Source organism: Cynocephalus volans, chromosome 13 (assembly GCF_027409185.1).
Source record: "Cynocephalus volans isolate mCynVol1 chromosome 13, mCynVol1.pri, whole genome shotgun sequence".
NCBI lineage: Eukaryota > Metazoa > Chordata > Mammalia > Dermoptera > Cynocephalidae > Cynocephalus > Cynocephalus volans.
Window position 1 is genome coordinate 8231034 of NC_084472.1, and position 13575 is coordinate 8244608.

The 13575-nt window shown below is 37.7% G+C and overlaps 1 protein-coding gene across 5 annotated transcripts in view; it reads left to right on the forward strand.

Annotated features, from left to right (window-relative positions):
- Positions 1–13125, forward strand: part of LOC134361815 (nucleoporin SEH1) — a 32499-nt gene extending 19374 nt beyond the window's left edge. The window contains exons 6-10 of one of the 5 annotated variants that reach the window (XM_063076863.1): positions 3907–4047; positions 4780–4937; positions 6975–7125; positions 12375–12432; positions 12809–13125. In XM_063076863.1, coding sequence (XP_062932933.1) covers positions 3907–4047; positions 4780–4937; positions 6975–7125; positions 12375–12432; positions 12809–12895 — 595 coding nt within the window. In that variant the 3' untranslated portion in view covers positions 12896–13125. Of the gene's footprint in view, positions 1–3618; positions 3790–3906; positions 4049–4779; positions 4938–6974; positions 7126–8141; positions 8556–9769; positions 10434–12374; positions 12433–12808 lie in introns of those variants that run through there. The other 4 variants (XM_063076862.1, XM_063076865.1, XM_063076864.1 and 1 more) reach the window with 4 other exon arrangements.
- Positions 13126–13575: the final 450 nt, after the last annotated feature.

The following is a 13575-nucleotide window of genomic DNA, read 5'->3' on the forward strand; positions in this document are numbered from 1 at the left end:
TGGAGGCATAAATCCAAAACTTAAAAGATGGACCATTTCTAAAAACATAAGAAAATAAAAGTACTTGATACATAAGATTTGATTAAAAAGAAAGAACTTGCATTTAGTTCCGAAAGAAAATACAGGCAAATAGAAGTTACTTGACTACTTAAAATAATCCACTGTTAAAATAATCTCTGGTTGCATATGAATCACTTAAACAGAATAAATCCAGATTAGGGGCTGGGTCCTCTTTATTGTCTCATGTAACAAGGAGCCAGGGGTGGAGCAGTTCTGGGGTTAGTTAAATGACTCCGTCGCTTGATGGTGACATCAGGGACCTACCTAAGTCTTTTCCATTTCTTTACTGTCATCCTTAGTATGTTGGTGACAGCTCCCTCTTATGATTATAAGAGGCTGCAGCAGTTCCAGGTTTCACATGCAGTTATTTCCTTTCATGTATCTTTTTATATCGGGGAGAAAAAAACTTTTCTAGAGGCATCTTAGCTGGCTTCTCATTAGTGCTGCTGGTCAGAATTGGGTCATCCACCCATGCTTTAGCTGCCGGGGAGTCAGATAGCAAGTGTCTGACATTTTCAGCATCTGAATGGGGGAGGGCAGTGGTGTTGGGTAGGTAAGTGTCTGCGTGGACACGCACATGTGTGATTGACTTAGGAAGTAATCTGACTTTTTCAGTTCGGCACTTTTTGTATTTCTTGGTGTTGGTTCTTTGAGTAAGAGTTGTTTGAAGGTTCTTATTTAGATTGAACATGTTTACATGGAGGATATGTGATAGTGGACTACATAGCATCCAGTTATTAATACCTGTTTATTTTCTTGTAAGTAGTATCTCCATTTGGTACACAGGAAACATTTGCCAAATTAACCAGTATTGGATATATTTATTTTTATTGGTGAGTGAAAATATTAAGATAGATCTAGCATTGATAATGATAATGCAAATGCCATGCAGCTATATAGGTTACAGGGTACTTTCATATGTATTACGAAATTTGAGTCCTAACAACCACCTTATGAGTAGGGTAGGCAGCTTTTATATTAGCACTATTTTATAAAGGAAGAAACTGAGACCAATAGAGTAAAATGACCATTCTAAGGTCAAATATAGGAGTCAGGACCAGAAATAGGTCTTTTTTGTTTATTCTCCTTGTTTACTCTCATTGTGGCTCTTATTCAGTTCCTGCAGATAGGAAAAACTTTAGAGAACCTTTATTAAAGTATGAAGCTTGTCAAAATAATCTCAAATTTTTCCAGCATTTCATAAGCATCAGGGACTGTACTAAGAGCTGAAGATAAAAACGTGACTATACTGCAGTCTTGCACATGAGGAGCTTACAGTCTTTAGGATACGAGCTCAGTACAGTAAACTGCAGTAGCTGAAAGGGTAGTAGCTTGTACCAGGTACAGCAGAGCAGAAAAGAGCTGTCACTTCTGCCTGAGAGGGCTAGGAGAAGTGTTGGGTAGAAGTTGATGTTTGAGCCTCAGTCTTGAAAGATGGCGGGTGTTCTGCAGGCAGAGAGGAAGCAAGAGCAAAGACGTGGAGCAGATCCATCCTGGTGAGGTGTTAGATTGGGAGGACGGGTGGAAGAGAGGCATGCCAGCAGGCCAGGCAGAATTTGGAGAGTGCTGCAAGCACTCAAGTTTGGTGTTCCTCCTATCACATTTGGACTTTTGTAGGGTCCTGTAGAGTTATATGGTTGTATTTACCTTTTAGGAAGTCGACCTTGGCAGCTGTGGGGAAGTGAGACTGAAAGCAGGGGAGTCAGAATTAATGTGGTAGCCCCACTGTGATAAAGAATGAGGATGTGCACTAAGGTAATGGAATGAAGAGGAAGTGACTTGTCTAGGGCTTGGAATTGACATGACTGAGTTGCCAGTTGAAGGTCAAGTGAGTCCTTGTTTTCTGACTTGTCTGATAATAGTGCCATTTATTGAGATGAGGACACACAAAGAGCAGTGAATGAATGTGAATGGAGAGAGAGTTCACTTGGGACAAACTTAGTTAGGTGCCTTTGGGGCATGCAGGTGGGAATCTCTAAAAGGCAGATGGATATAATGTCTAAGATTAGTTACCTGTGGCTACATAACAATATTACCACAAACTTAGTGGACTAAATAACACACATTTATTATCTTACAGTTTCTGTGGCTCAAGAGTCTGGGCCTGACTGGGGAAGGCTCCACATCGGCACTCAGCTGGTTGTTGGCAGCACTTATGTGTTCCCTCTCCCTAGGGGAGCTCATGGCATGGCAGCTGCTGCTTAAGGCCCGCAGGGGTGCATCTTATAAGGCAGGCAGTGCCAGCTGTGCACTGTAGTCATGCAAATGTCGTTCCCTTAACTTTGCCATATTCCCTCCCCTGGTTAAAAAACAAGTCATGGGACCCACCCACGCTTGCAGGACAAGACTCCACAAAGGTGTGATAGCAGGAGGTGGGGGTCATGGGTCACTTAGAATCAGTACTGGTGTTATCCAGTACTGAAGAGAACTTCTTGCTCAAGGTCAGGTTTCAGCTGATAGTGGATTTGGTGCAGATTGAAGCACAGGCATTCTGACTGCAGTGTGGGCTCTTAACTAGCCCTCTCCTATTTCTGGCCTTTGGCAGACAGGGCTGGAGGTGATAGATGTAGGAGTTATTTGTTTATAGGTAGTGAAACCTTGGGTATAGAAACTTTAATGTCCATGTGAATCATCTGGGGATCCTGTTAAGATGCATATTCCGCTTCTGTAGGCATGGGGTGGAGACTGAGGTCCTGCATTTCTCAGAAGTGCCCAGGCTGTTGTGGACCATGCAGTAGAAGCAAGGATGTGCACAAGATTTTGTAGAGTGATCATACAGGATGAGAAGAGGTCAAGGAGAGAACCTTGAGTCATACCAAGTTGGTAGATATTTCAGAAAGAATATTGGGTTAAAGAAAAGATCAAGTATAGAATGCTGGAAACACCAATATCTTAGAGGAGGGTAGTGGAAAGGTGGGATGGGGACATCTCTCTGTCCCCTGTCCTATACACAGGGTTGCTTGCTTTAGTTCTGTTCATGATATTCAATTGAAGACATAGAACCTAATAGGAAACTCTGACCTGCCATCTCTTTTATTGTCCTCTTCTATTTACAGACAACGAAATAGAATTCTAAGAATGAAATAGACTTTGGCATAGTTTCCTGTTATCATCACAAACTCAGTTCCTGTTTTTTATCAGCTTTCCTTTTTTATTTATACTCAAATACTTAGGAAATTCATTACCCTTTCCTTAAAAAAGATATTAATTGCAAATAAATCAAGACCTACTCTAATTAAATTTTTACTAAGCTGTTTTAAGCTGAACTTGTATTATCAAAGGAGGAAACCTGGGAGGTTATATTAGTTTCTTATGGCTACCATAACAAATTACCACAAACTGGGTGGCTTAACAGAAATTTACTCACTCACAGTTCTGGTGGCCAGAAATCTTAAATCAAGGTGTTGGTGGGGCTGTGCTTTCTCTGAAATCCTTGCCTCTTCCAGCTTTGTTGGCTCCAGGAGTTCCTTGGCTTGTGGCAACATAACTCCAGTCTCTGTCGCTGTGTTCACATGGCCTTCTCTGTGTCTCTGTTTCTCCTCTTTTGTCTTTTATAAGGACACTGGACATTGGACATAGGCCGACCCTAAATCCAGGATGATCTCATCCTGAGATCATTAATTACATCTGCAAAGACCCTTTTTCTGAATACGGTCACATTCACAAGTGCTGGGGGTTAGGACTTGGACGTATCTTTCTTGGGTCCTTTATTTTCAGCACACTACAGAGGTAGGCACTGTTTGATTGTGAGCAGTATGAAAAAAATTTGAGGTACATTTATGTGTGGATTTTTACAAAATCATTTCTGAAATTTTTAGTGTAAATTGTATGTTTTTTTTTTATTAGAAAATATGTAAAAGCTGAAACTCTTATGACAGTCACTGATCCTGTACATGATATTGCATTTGCTCCGAACTTGGGAAGATCTTTCCATATTCTAGCAATAGCAACCAAAGATGTGAGAATTTTTACATTAAAGCCTATGAGGTGAGCTTTAAAAACAATTATGAATTTGAAAATACTCTTGCTTTCTCATTATCTTTATGGGTGGAGGAGAGAGTAGAGGTGAGTAAGATCTGAAGAATGAATTCTTTAATGAACATTTTATGTATAAATATATGACTTGGGATTGGGAATTGAGTAAAGAGAGGAGGTTGATATTCTCTTAATTGTGTTTACTTAGGTTAATACTAACAACTAATTAGATCTTCTCAATATAAGTGGTACTCTATGGATGTTTAAATAAGCAAGTGGCAGTCTACTTAGGGAAAACTAAATTAGCATTAAGATGTTCCTGTAAATAACCTGTTTAGCTTTAATTTTGAATTGTGGGTTTCAGTTTTCTTTCTGTTTTTCCTCCTTGCATCCTTCCATTCTTCTTTCCTGCCGTCCTTCCTTTTTAAATTAATTATCATCTATTTTATTCCTCATCGTTTGTGGGAATAAAATTCTCTTTTGTTGTTTCTTTCTTACTTGAAACAGTCACTGAATATCACTTATGTGCTGGGATCACTCCCGGTCCTGGGGAGTCAAATGAAAATGACATGGCCCAGCTCCAGGGCCAAGGGGTGGGGGGATTATTATAAAATAATGTGGTAAGTACATGAGACCATTTGTATTTTTTATTTAGAACAGCATATATATATACATATATATATACATTTATATATATATGTATATATATATAAATTTTCCTCAGAAAATTATTTTTATTAACAGGAAAGAACTTATTACTTCTGGTGGGCCGACGAAATTTGAAATTCATATAGTGGCTCAGTTTGATAATCATAATTCTCAGGTCTGGCGAGTGAGTTGGAATATAACAGGAACAGTGCTGGCATCTTCAGGAGATGATGGCTGTGTGAGACTCTGGAAAGGTAAGAGTTCAGTGAAGAGAGAATTGTTGCTTTATATTTCTACTTTAGAAATTTCACTTAAGAGTATAAACTGAAATATTCTGAAAAAAATGGTCTTTTACAGCTACATTTAAATTAATATCGTAATTTGTGTTATTTTGAATATCAGTTTACCTAGTTCATAGCAGTTAATGACTAATTTAATCATTTTTTAAGTTCTGTGTGGAACAAAGCAACTTTTAAAACTGAGGTAATTATAACAGAATATGCAGTGTTCGTAATAAAAAGATACCATTAACCGTATATATAACTTGAGTGACTGCTCTACAAACTCAGGATCGGACTACAGATATCTCTTGTTTTATTAAATAATTGCTTTAGATAACCAGTCCTGAACAGGAGAAAATCCAATTTCTCCCCACTTCCTCTCTCCAATTCCCCAAAATTCAAGAACCTTGGGGCCCTGATTCTAAAAGTTTCTTACAAGTGCTAGGCTGAGAGAGAACTCGATCTGGTCAGTTGACACCGATTGTGGTCTCTGTAGCTTGGTTCTGCACTTTTCTATGAATGTTTATGCATTGGGCAGAGGTGTCCATGATTTGTGTATCACCGCAGTAGGTGGCGTCTCATACTGAGCATCCAAAATTATAGCTGTCTTAGTTCATGTACCCTGAGCAGTTATTGTTTTCCAAAGTGCAGTTTGGCTAAGCTTGAGGGCCTCCCAAATACGTATGAGGCTGTGGTAGAACCAGCCCAGACCGTCCTTTCCTCAGTGTAATTTGATTTTAAGAGCTTTGTTGTTCTTTTCTACCTCTAGGCCTCAGGACCCCCGAGCAGCATCCCAACAGGCTCCCTAACTTGGGTTTCCTGGGCTTACTGTCTCCAGTGACCAAATTTGCATTCAAAGAATTAGGGCCGTTCTGAATAAACCACTCAAAGTCCAAGGGTTTAGTTACCTACATTCATTTCTGAAGACATTAGTCAGGCACCCACATAACTTATGCTTGCATTACCCAGAAGACAACTCCACTACCTTACATATATATGTAAGGACATTCATTATTATGAAGACAAAGATTTTATTTTGATATTAACTTCATAATGTGATAATGTGGTAGCTTAGAGAATGGTCTCTGCTAATAATTTATCTTGTAAGGAAGGGAAGTGGGTGATAAAAGCTTTATGTTTTTTAAATTAGTAATTCTTTGAAAACTTAAAAAATTGTTAAAACTGAGATAATACATACAGGTTGAGCATCCCTAATCTGAAAATCTGAAATCCAAAAGCTCCAAAATCCAAAACTTTTTGAGCACTGACAGGACGCCACAAATCGAAAATTCCACATGTGACCCCATGTGACAGGTCGCAGTCAAAACGCAGGTGCATAACACACAGTTTATTCAGCCTACCCTTGTTTGTTGTTTAACAGCTGACACAGGTGTTCTGGTGATGCTACTGTGCTGCTTAATTGCCCCGAACACATTATTTTTTCACTGTATTAATGGTATGTCATATTCTTTATTGTTAAATACTTATGTGTGAATAAGTGTAAGAAAATTATTGCTTATGGGTAGCCCGTAAATTTAGAATCAGGAATTATGGTGATGCCAGACGACCAGACTGTCCACACGGGTGGCTGAGATAATGACACCTCTGCTTTCTAATGGTTCAGTGTAAACAAACTGTTTCATGTACAAGATTATTTTAAAATATTGTGTAAAGTTACCTCAGGCTATGTATATATGGAATATATGAAACATAAATGAATTTCATGTTTAGACTTGGGTCCCATCCCCAAAATATCTCATGATGTATGTGCAAATATGCCAAAGTTCGAAAAAATCAAAATTTAAAATACTTTTGGTTCCAAGCATTTTGAATAAGGGATACTTAATCTGTATTTCATCTTAAAAATGTCTTTAATGTTTATCCTGAAAGAAATGTAGCCCATAGCTTCTCTCTCATTTCTTTAATTGTAGTTTAAGGACACAGGTACAGATTTGTGCCCTTGCACATAGGTGTTAATCATGTTAATGTATTTGGCCATTTTCTTTTCAGCTAATTATATGGACAATTGGAAGTGCACTGGTATTCTGAAAGGTAATGGGAGCCCAGTCAATGGGAGTTCTCAGCAGGGAAACTCAAATCTGTCCCTAGGTTCAAATATTCCAAATCTTCAAAATTCATTAAATGGATCTTCTGCTGGCAGGTAGGCTATTTTGTGGGAAAACTAGAAATTGTCTTTTTTAATCATTCTGGTAGCAATACTGATGGTGGTTTATTTCATGCATTATAAGATAGAATGAAGAAATTCACATGTAATTATGACACTAGAATTTAAAAATTCACTTCGTTAGCTCTGTATTTGGCTTACTTGGTCCTAATATTTACAGGTAGGTTGTGAGGTCATTAAGCTAAATTATATTCTGAGATTTAGTGGTCTATTAGTAGAAATGTTTATATGAGAGGAAGAAGAAATATGGTTTCATAGTGAGGGTTTTAATCCTAGGTGAGCATTAGTGTTTTTTAGTGCTTATAGTGTGGCCTTTGCATCAGGTCAAACTGAAATTTTAAATAAAATACATTAATTAAGGCTTTGTAGAAGAGAGTGAGTTAAATGATTTGGCTTTTCTGTTTAAAACTTTAATGGAAATTATAAGAGGAGATGACATCTCTTGATTTTTGGAATATTTAGCATAAGTTAGATTCTTGTTTATCATAATAAAGAATATTTGGTATGATTGAATCATCCTTTTGTTTTCATACCCAAATTTCAAATATGTGGATTTGGAAGATAAAATTATTTTAATATGCTTTTGTGAATAATTTGGAAAATAATTCAGAAAGCTTCAAAACACAGCCTTAAACTGTCCTGTGGTTGTCCTGTTGTCATCCTAAATAAAAGAAAATTGTATTTAAAATTTCTTCAACTATCTTTATATTGTTATAATTTTATAAGAAGTCCTACTATTTGATTTTGAGGTTTTAAGTATTTGCAACAAAACAATTTCAGGTTACATCAGATTATAAAGATGATTCCCTGAAGCAGAGAATACTAGAGTTAATTTTTTTTAAAAATCTGGTTTTTGGTTATTGCCTGTACTGCATATTTTCTTCTGTAAATAGCTTTGACGTTTTTATCTGTATTCTTATTGTGCCAATAACCATCTGTGTTAGATCTGTGATGCATTTTCCCTTCTCCATTTGTATTATGTCCTTTAACAGAAAGCACAGCTGAGTACAAGCTAACTGGAGTAACTTTGCTGTTTTGCTGCTTGTTGCATGCACACAGGAATGGAAAGCAAGCTCCTTTTCCCCTTCCCCAGCGCCGTTTGACCTCTCCCAAGATACACCAGCAGCCTGCTTACTACTAAACGCAGTCCAAAAGGCCTTTAAAAACACAGTGTATATCAATTTTTGTACTAGTCAGTTTATTGACACTATTTGAAACTTTTGAAATATAAATGGAGAGGCTTTTTGTTGAGACATTGTCACCAAAACAATTTTTTTTGAAATGTTCCTGAAACTAACTTGGGTTTAAAAATTAAAAGGGTTGTTACCATCCTTATATAAGTAGTTGGGAGGAGGGAAAATAACACTTTATTCCATTTGGAGAATATATTCCGTTTGTTTTTTAAAACAGCGAAAATGATGAATTTTTATAATTTTAATTTGAAGATTGAATAAATATTTTTCATAAAGATTGTTTTGAGTGCTGATTTGTCTACCTTTTGTAGAATTGCTTTATACATATTATTCAGTACAAATCTGTCATTTGTTTGTAATATTTTAAAAATATTAGTAAAGGAGTAAATTAGTAAAGCAGTAGTAGTAAAATGAAAGTAATTTGACTGTACAGTTTGTAGCCAAGTTAAGTATATGATATTGTTTAAACATAATTTGTTAGTAAATGGAAACACCTTTATAAGTTTTCAATTCATATTCACTAAGGAGAAAATATTCTAAAACGCAGTTGTATATTTTTAATGGTATGATTCCATGGCTTAAAATTTCCTTCAAGTCAAAATGGAAACATAAGAGAAGCAGTTAAAATTTTGCCAGAATTGTGCATGCAAATTTACTTCAACTTCCCATGTCTCAGGATTTTCTTAATTTAGTTGGCCGTTTCAGTTAGTTCATATCCTGTAAAGCTCTGACCTTGATGACAAAGCTATAAATCTTTAAGTTTGCTAATAAAATGCATGAGTATTACGGGTAAGTTATAAAATGGCGGAAGAATAGCAGTAGGACATAATAATTCTTTGTATCTTTTTACTCAAAATTGTGTAGCTATTCTAGGGTTTTTGCAGAAAAGTAAGTATGTTCGATGATGTGTTTCTTCCTATGTATGTTGCAGTAGCCAGCCATACTATGTCAAAGTATATTTGAATTGGTTCTCAGTGTCATGTATGCACTGGAAAAATGTGTGCCTGATGCTGCTATAAATGAAGCATTGCTTAAAATAAAGCTCATTAGATTTATAAATTTTCAGAATAGCATCAAATGTGTTTTTGAGAGATGAGAAAATGTTCTAAATTTATAAAATTAATGTCTGTCTTTGTAACATTCATACTGATAATTTTTTTTTGACATTTTAAGTTTAACAGACTGTATGTCTTTCTTTCAAATTTCTATACCTGCTTAAGCAATCTTGCTTTGAGTAAGGGTCTTGATTTGTGCTATTATGTTTTGTTAGTTTTGGCATGAATATACTAAAGCTTTTTTTTTCCAGCATGTGTTTTCTCCTCTTTGGTTCTCTTTGTATTTACTACTTTTCTCTTTTTCTTTTTTTTTTTTTTCCCCTGTTGTTTTCGTTTTGTTTTGGTGTTTTGTTCCTGTCTTCATTGTTTCAGGTATTTCTTTACCCCTCTGGATTCCCCACGGGCTGGATCGAGATGGTCCAGTCATACCCAGCTCCTTCCTCCTCCTCCTCCTCCTCCTCTGGTAGAGCACTCTTGCGATGCTGACACTGCCAGCCTCCAGTATCCTCACCCTCGCAGACGATACCTCTCTCAGCCTCTTAATCCCCTACCTGAGAATGAAGGGGTTTAAAACAGTGATTTAACATTTAAAGGCCTCATTCAAATGCTTGTAAATGCTTTCATTCCTGGCTGCTTTTTGTTTTTCTTCATTTTCTTTCAGAAGATTTTTCTAATTTAGGGTGTGTCTTGCATGTATTACAATCAGAACATAATGTTTGGAACTTAAACCTGTTTGTGCATCTGCATCAAAGGAACATTTACTTCATCTTTGATGAAATGAGAAACATACAAGTAATATTAACTGTGGGAGTTACACATAGTAGCTGACTTCAAAGTGCCTGTTTTGTAAATTTTGTTTTGAACTGTTATCATAATCTTAAATTTCTTATGCTTTGTCATACTGGTTAATGTGGAAGTGTATCATTATGAAATTCACTCTGCCTTTGAAACATTAAGAAATGTTTTAATGTTACAGGCTAATGTTGCAACTAACCTGCATGTAAAATAAAGCATTCCTGTGTAAAAAACAGCAAAACATTATGGACTTTTTGGTCTTCTTTTTTTAAAAAGGAAATTGCCTTTTACTACTTGGAATTAATGTTTATAACTTTTATAATTATTATCCAAGTAGGTTATTTAATAAAATATATTTTAAAAGACACGAACCTTTTGCCTTATAAAAATAGAATGTGTTTTATTTAAGATAGTTGGTAAGGCTTACTGTCCTTTTACCGAGTTGCAAAAACAAAAAAGCAACTCCAAACAAATCAATTAGGAGATGAACAAGTACTACGTTTATTTAAAAGGTAGAAAGTCAGTATGTGGACTAACATCTATAACTGACAGATTGTGACTTTCAGTCTAAATAGTAAACATTAGAACATATTTGACAATAATTATGGTAAAATGGCTAAAATTGTGGGACTAGTAATATTCTTTTGGGCTCCTTTTTCTCAGGAATTGTCAAGGATGTACCCCTCAGGATTAGAGAGAGAGATGTATTTTGCATAGCATTTCATATGTCTATTAGTTAATCACATAGGTGACATAATTGTTTTGTATATTACAATTTTCAAAGATACCTTTCCTTGAATAGTGTCATACTCCCAGAGCTCCTTAACATTGCAAAGGATAAAGAGCTGATGGAATATATTCTATTAATTTTAATTTAAGGAACATTTGAATTTTGCTGTGTGTAATCATTAAAATGTTTTGTCTTTAAGTTAGCATTCCAGTGTAAACAGAAAATCCTTTTCAAGCAATTCTCAAAGGACTTGCTTTAGACGTGTAGGCTTATGTAGGATCACAGGAAGGGGTTCATGTCTTTGAAGTTTCAATCTTTATAAAGGTACCTAGGGTTAGAATAGGGTAATGATTTGCAACCATTCTCCAATTTAGTGAATATGGAGCAGGTACTATGTGCAAGATACTGTGCTAAACACTGTGGTTGTGTAAAAAATAGGTAGTCTGCATACATTCATTCTAGTAGGAGAAGGCATTTCCAGAATTTACAAAAGGTAACAGCTTTGTAATAAAAGTAGAAATTATATAGTAGGCATAAAAGAGTGACTATTTGAGCTGGCAGGATTTGGAAGGGATGTGGGATTTCAACAGGTGGAATGAGGATGGGGGTATGTTGGAACAGGATGTTAAGTAATAGTAGTCTGATGTAAGAATAGGGTACATTTAGGGAACTAAACAGCGGGAGATTAATCTGGAAGTTTGTCACATTTTGGAAGGCTTTGGATTTTGGTGTGGCTGAGGCATACTTAAAATTGGTAAAGGGGAACTAAGGGAGATATCTGACTTTTTTTTAACTGGATAGGTATCACCTCATTCCCTGGCAGGCACCTCTGGCCATAAGATGCTACTCAATGTCTGAGGAGATTTGGAAACCACAGTGGGAGTTCTATTCCTCCTTTCCAGTTGGCAAGTAAGGTTAGGTATTGAGATGCAAGATAATAGATAGCATTTGTTGAGTACTTCCACATGCCAGTGCTTTTCTAGATACACGAGTTAACTTCTTTTAATCCTCCCAACAAGCCTCTGAGGCAAGTGCTGTACTTATCCCAATTTTACAGATGAGGAAACTGGCAGGTTAAAGCTACTTGTCCAAGGCCCCACAGCTAGGAAGAGGGAGGGAGAGATAGGATTCAGATTTAGGTGGCCCGGCATCAGAGTCCAGGCTCTCCTGCCTGCATATAACTTGCATGGCAGATCATGTCACTATATATTCATATCAGGTTGTTGAGTTTTGTGGGGAGAGCTTTGGTGACTTGAGGATATTTACAGAGAAAGGACGTTTATTGAGTTCGGTGCCAGGGATACAAGATGAACAACAGTCTGGAAGACATTCCAGCAGTTCACCTCTAATGTATGGCCACTGTGCAGAGAGAAGGGTGAAAGAAGGGTGGTTCATTACACTCAAATACATCTTTTCAGTTCTAGAGCTAAGTATTTGCTTGGTTTTTTTCAGGATTCAGAAAGTCTTGAGATTTTCTCCACTTATCTTTGCTCATGGAGTGTGGACAAAGGTAAAATAAGGGTAATTACACTCTGCAAATAAGAAGGCTGGAGGGTTTCAAGAAGAGATGTCAAGAGAACTGTGGAGACGTCAATTAAGAGGCCATTCCTAAAAAATTAAAGCAAATTTTAAAGTAGTGTTCAGGGCCAAGCTAGATAACATGGAATTGGTGAAAATAAGGTGCAAAAGTGGAGGCAATGAAGGGAAGCAGAGACAGAATGGCCTTTAGGTGATAAAGCAGAATCAAGGCGGAGGGTGTGTGTGTGTGGATGGAGAGGTACAGCAGTAAAGGTAGAGAGAGGAACCGGTGGAGAGGGCATCCGGGAATGACAGCTGAGCAGTGCTTTGGAGGAGGTACCAAGTTAACAGATGTCTTTTCCCACCAGGCTAACCTCAAGGAAGGAGACTTAAAAAACTGTCATCTCTCTTCCCAAGTGCACCGACATCTGAAACATTCAATCATTGTTAAATGAAGTTGAGGAGTTATCTTTGGAAAAGAGGGACTCTTCTCTCTGAGACTGTATGGAAGAAACTTTGAAATAAAAGACTGTATGGGAACATTTTTGGGATAAATCTCGAGTGAAAGGTGTGGAACAGTTACCTCTATGGTCTCAGTAGTTAAGGGCCGAGCAGATGGCGGTGATGGGATTTGTGGCCTAAGGTGGATGGGGAAAAGTAGGAAGCTAATTAGGGAAGACTTGTCTCATCTCACTTCTTCCAACCGAGACCAACCCTACTCCATCACAAAGAGGCGATCATGTGTAGCGAACTGTCACGAAACCCGGCTCCGGGAATGGCGTACGGGCTGAAGGCAAGTCATGATGTTCCAGCGTCCACCAAACAGTGGCGGGAAAGGCCCGCATCTGCCGCGCGGGGCAGACGCGTACTGGGGAGTGTGGGGGGGAAGTTCGCCGGCAATGTTTCTTTGTACGTAAGGTGACTGACGGTGCTCTGGGGTTCCAGACTGAATAAGGGAAGCATTATTTCCAAGTTGGCCAGGACTCCCGAAGTGGAACCTCCAGTTCTGCGCGAACAGAAAGGCCTCCGCCGCCGGGCGCACAGTCCAGCCCCGCTTCCTGACCTGCGGGCGCGCTTCCTCGCTTCAAACTCAGGCACGCGCCGTTCTCACCAATCACCGGCTCCTGCCCGCCCC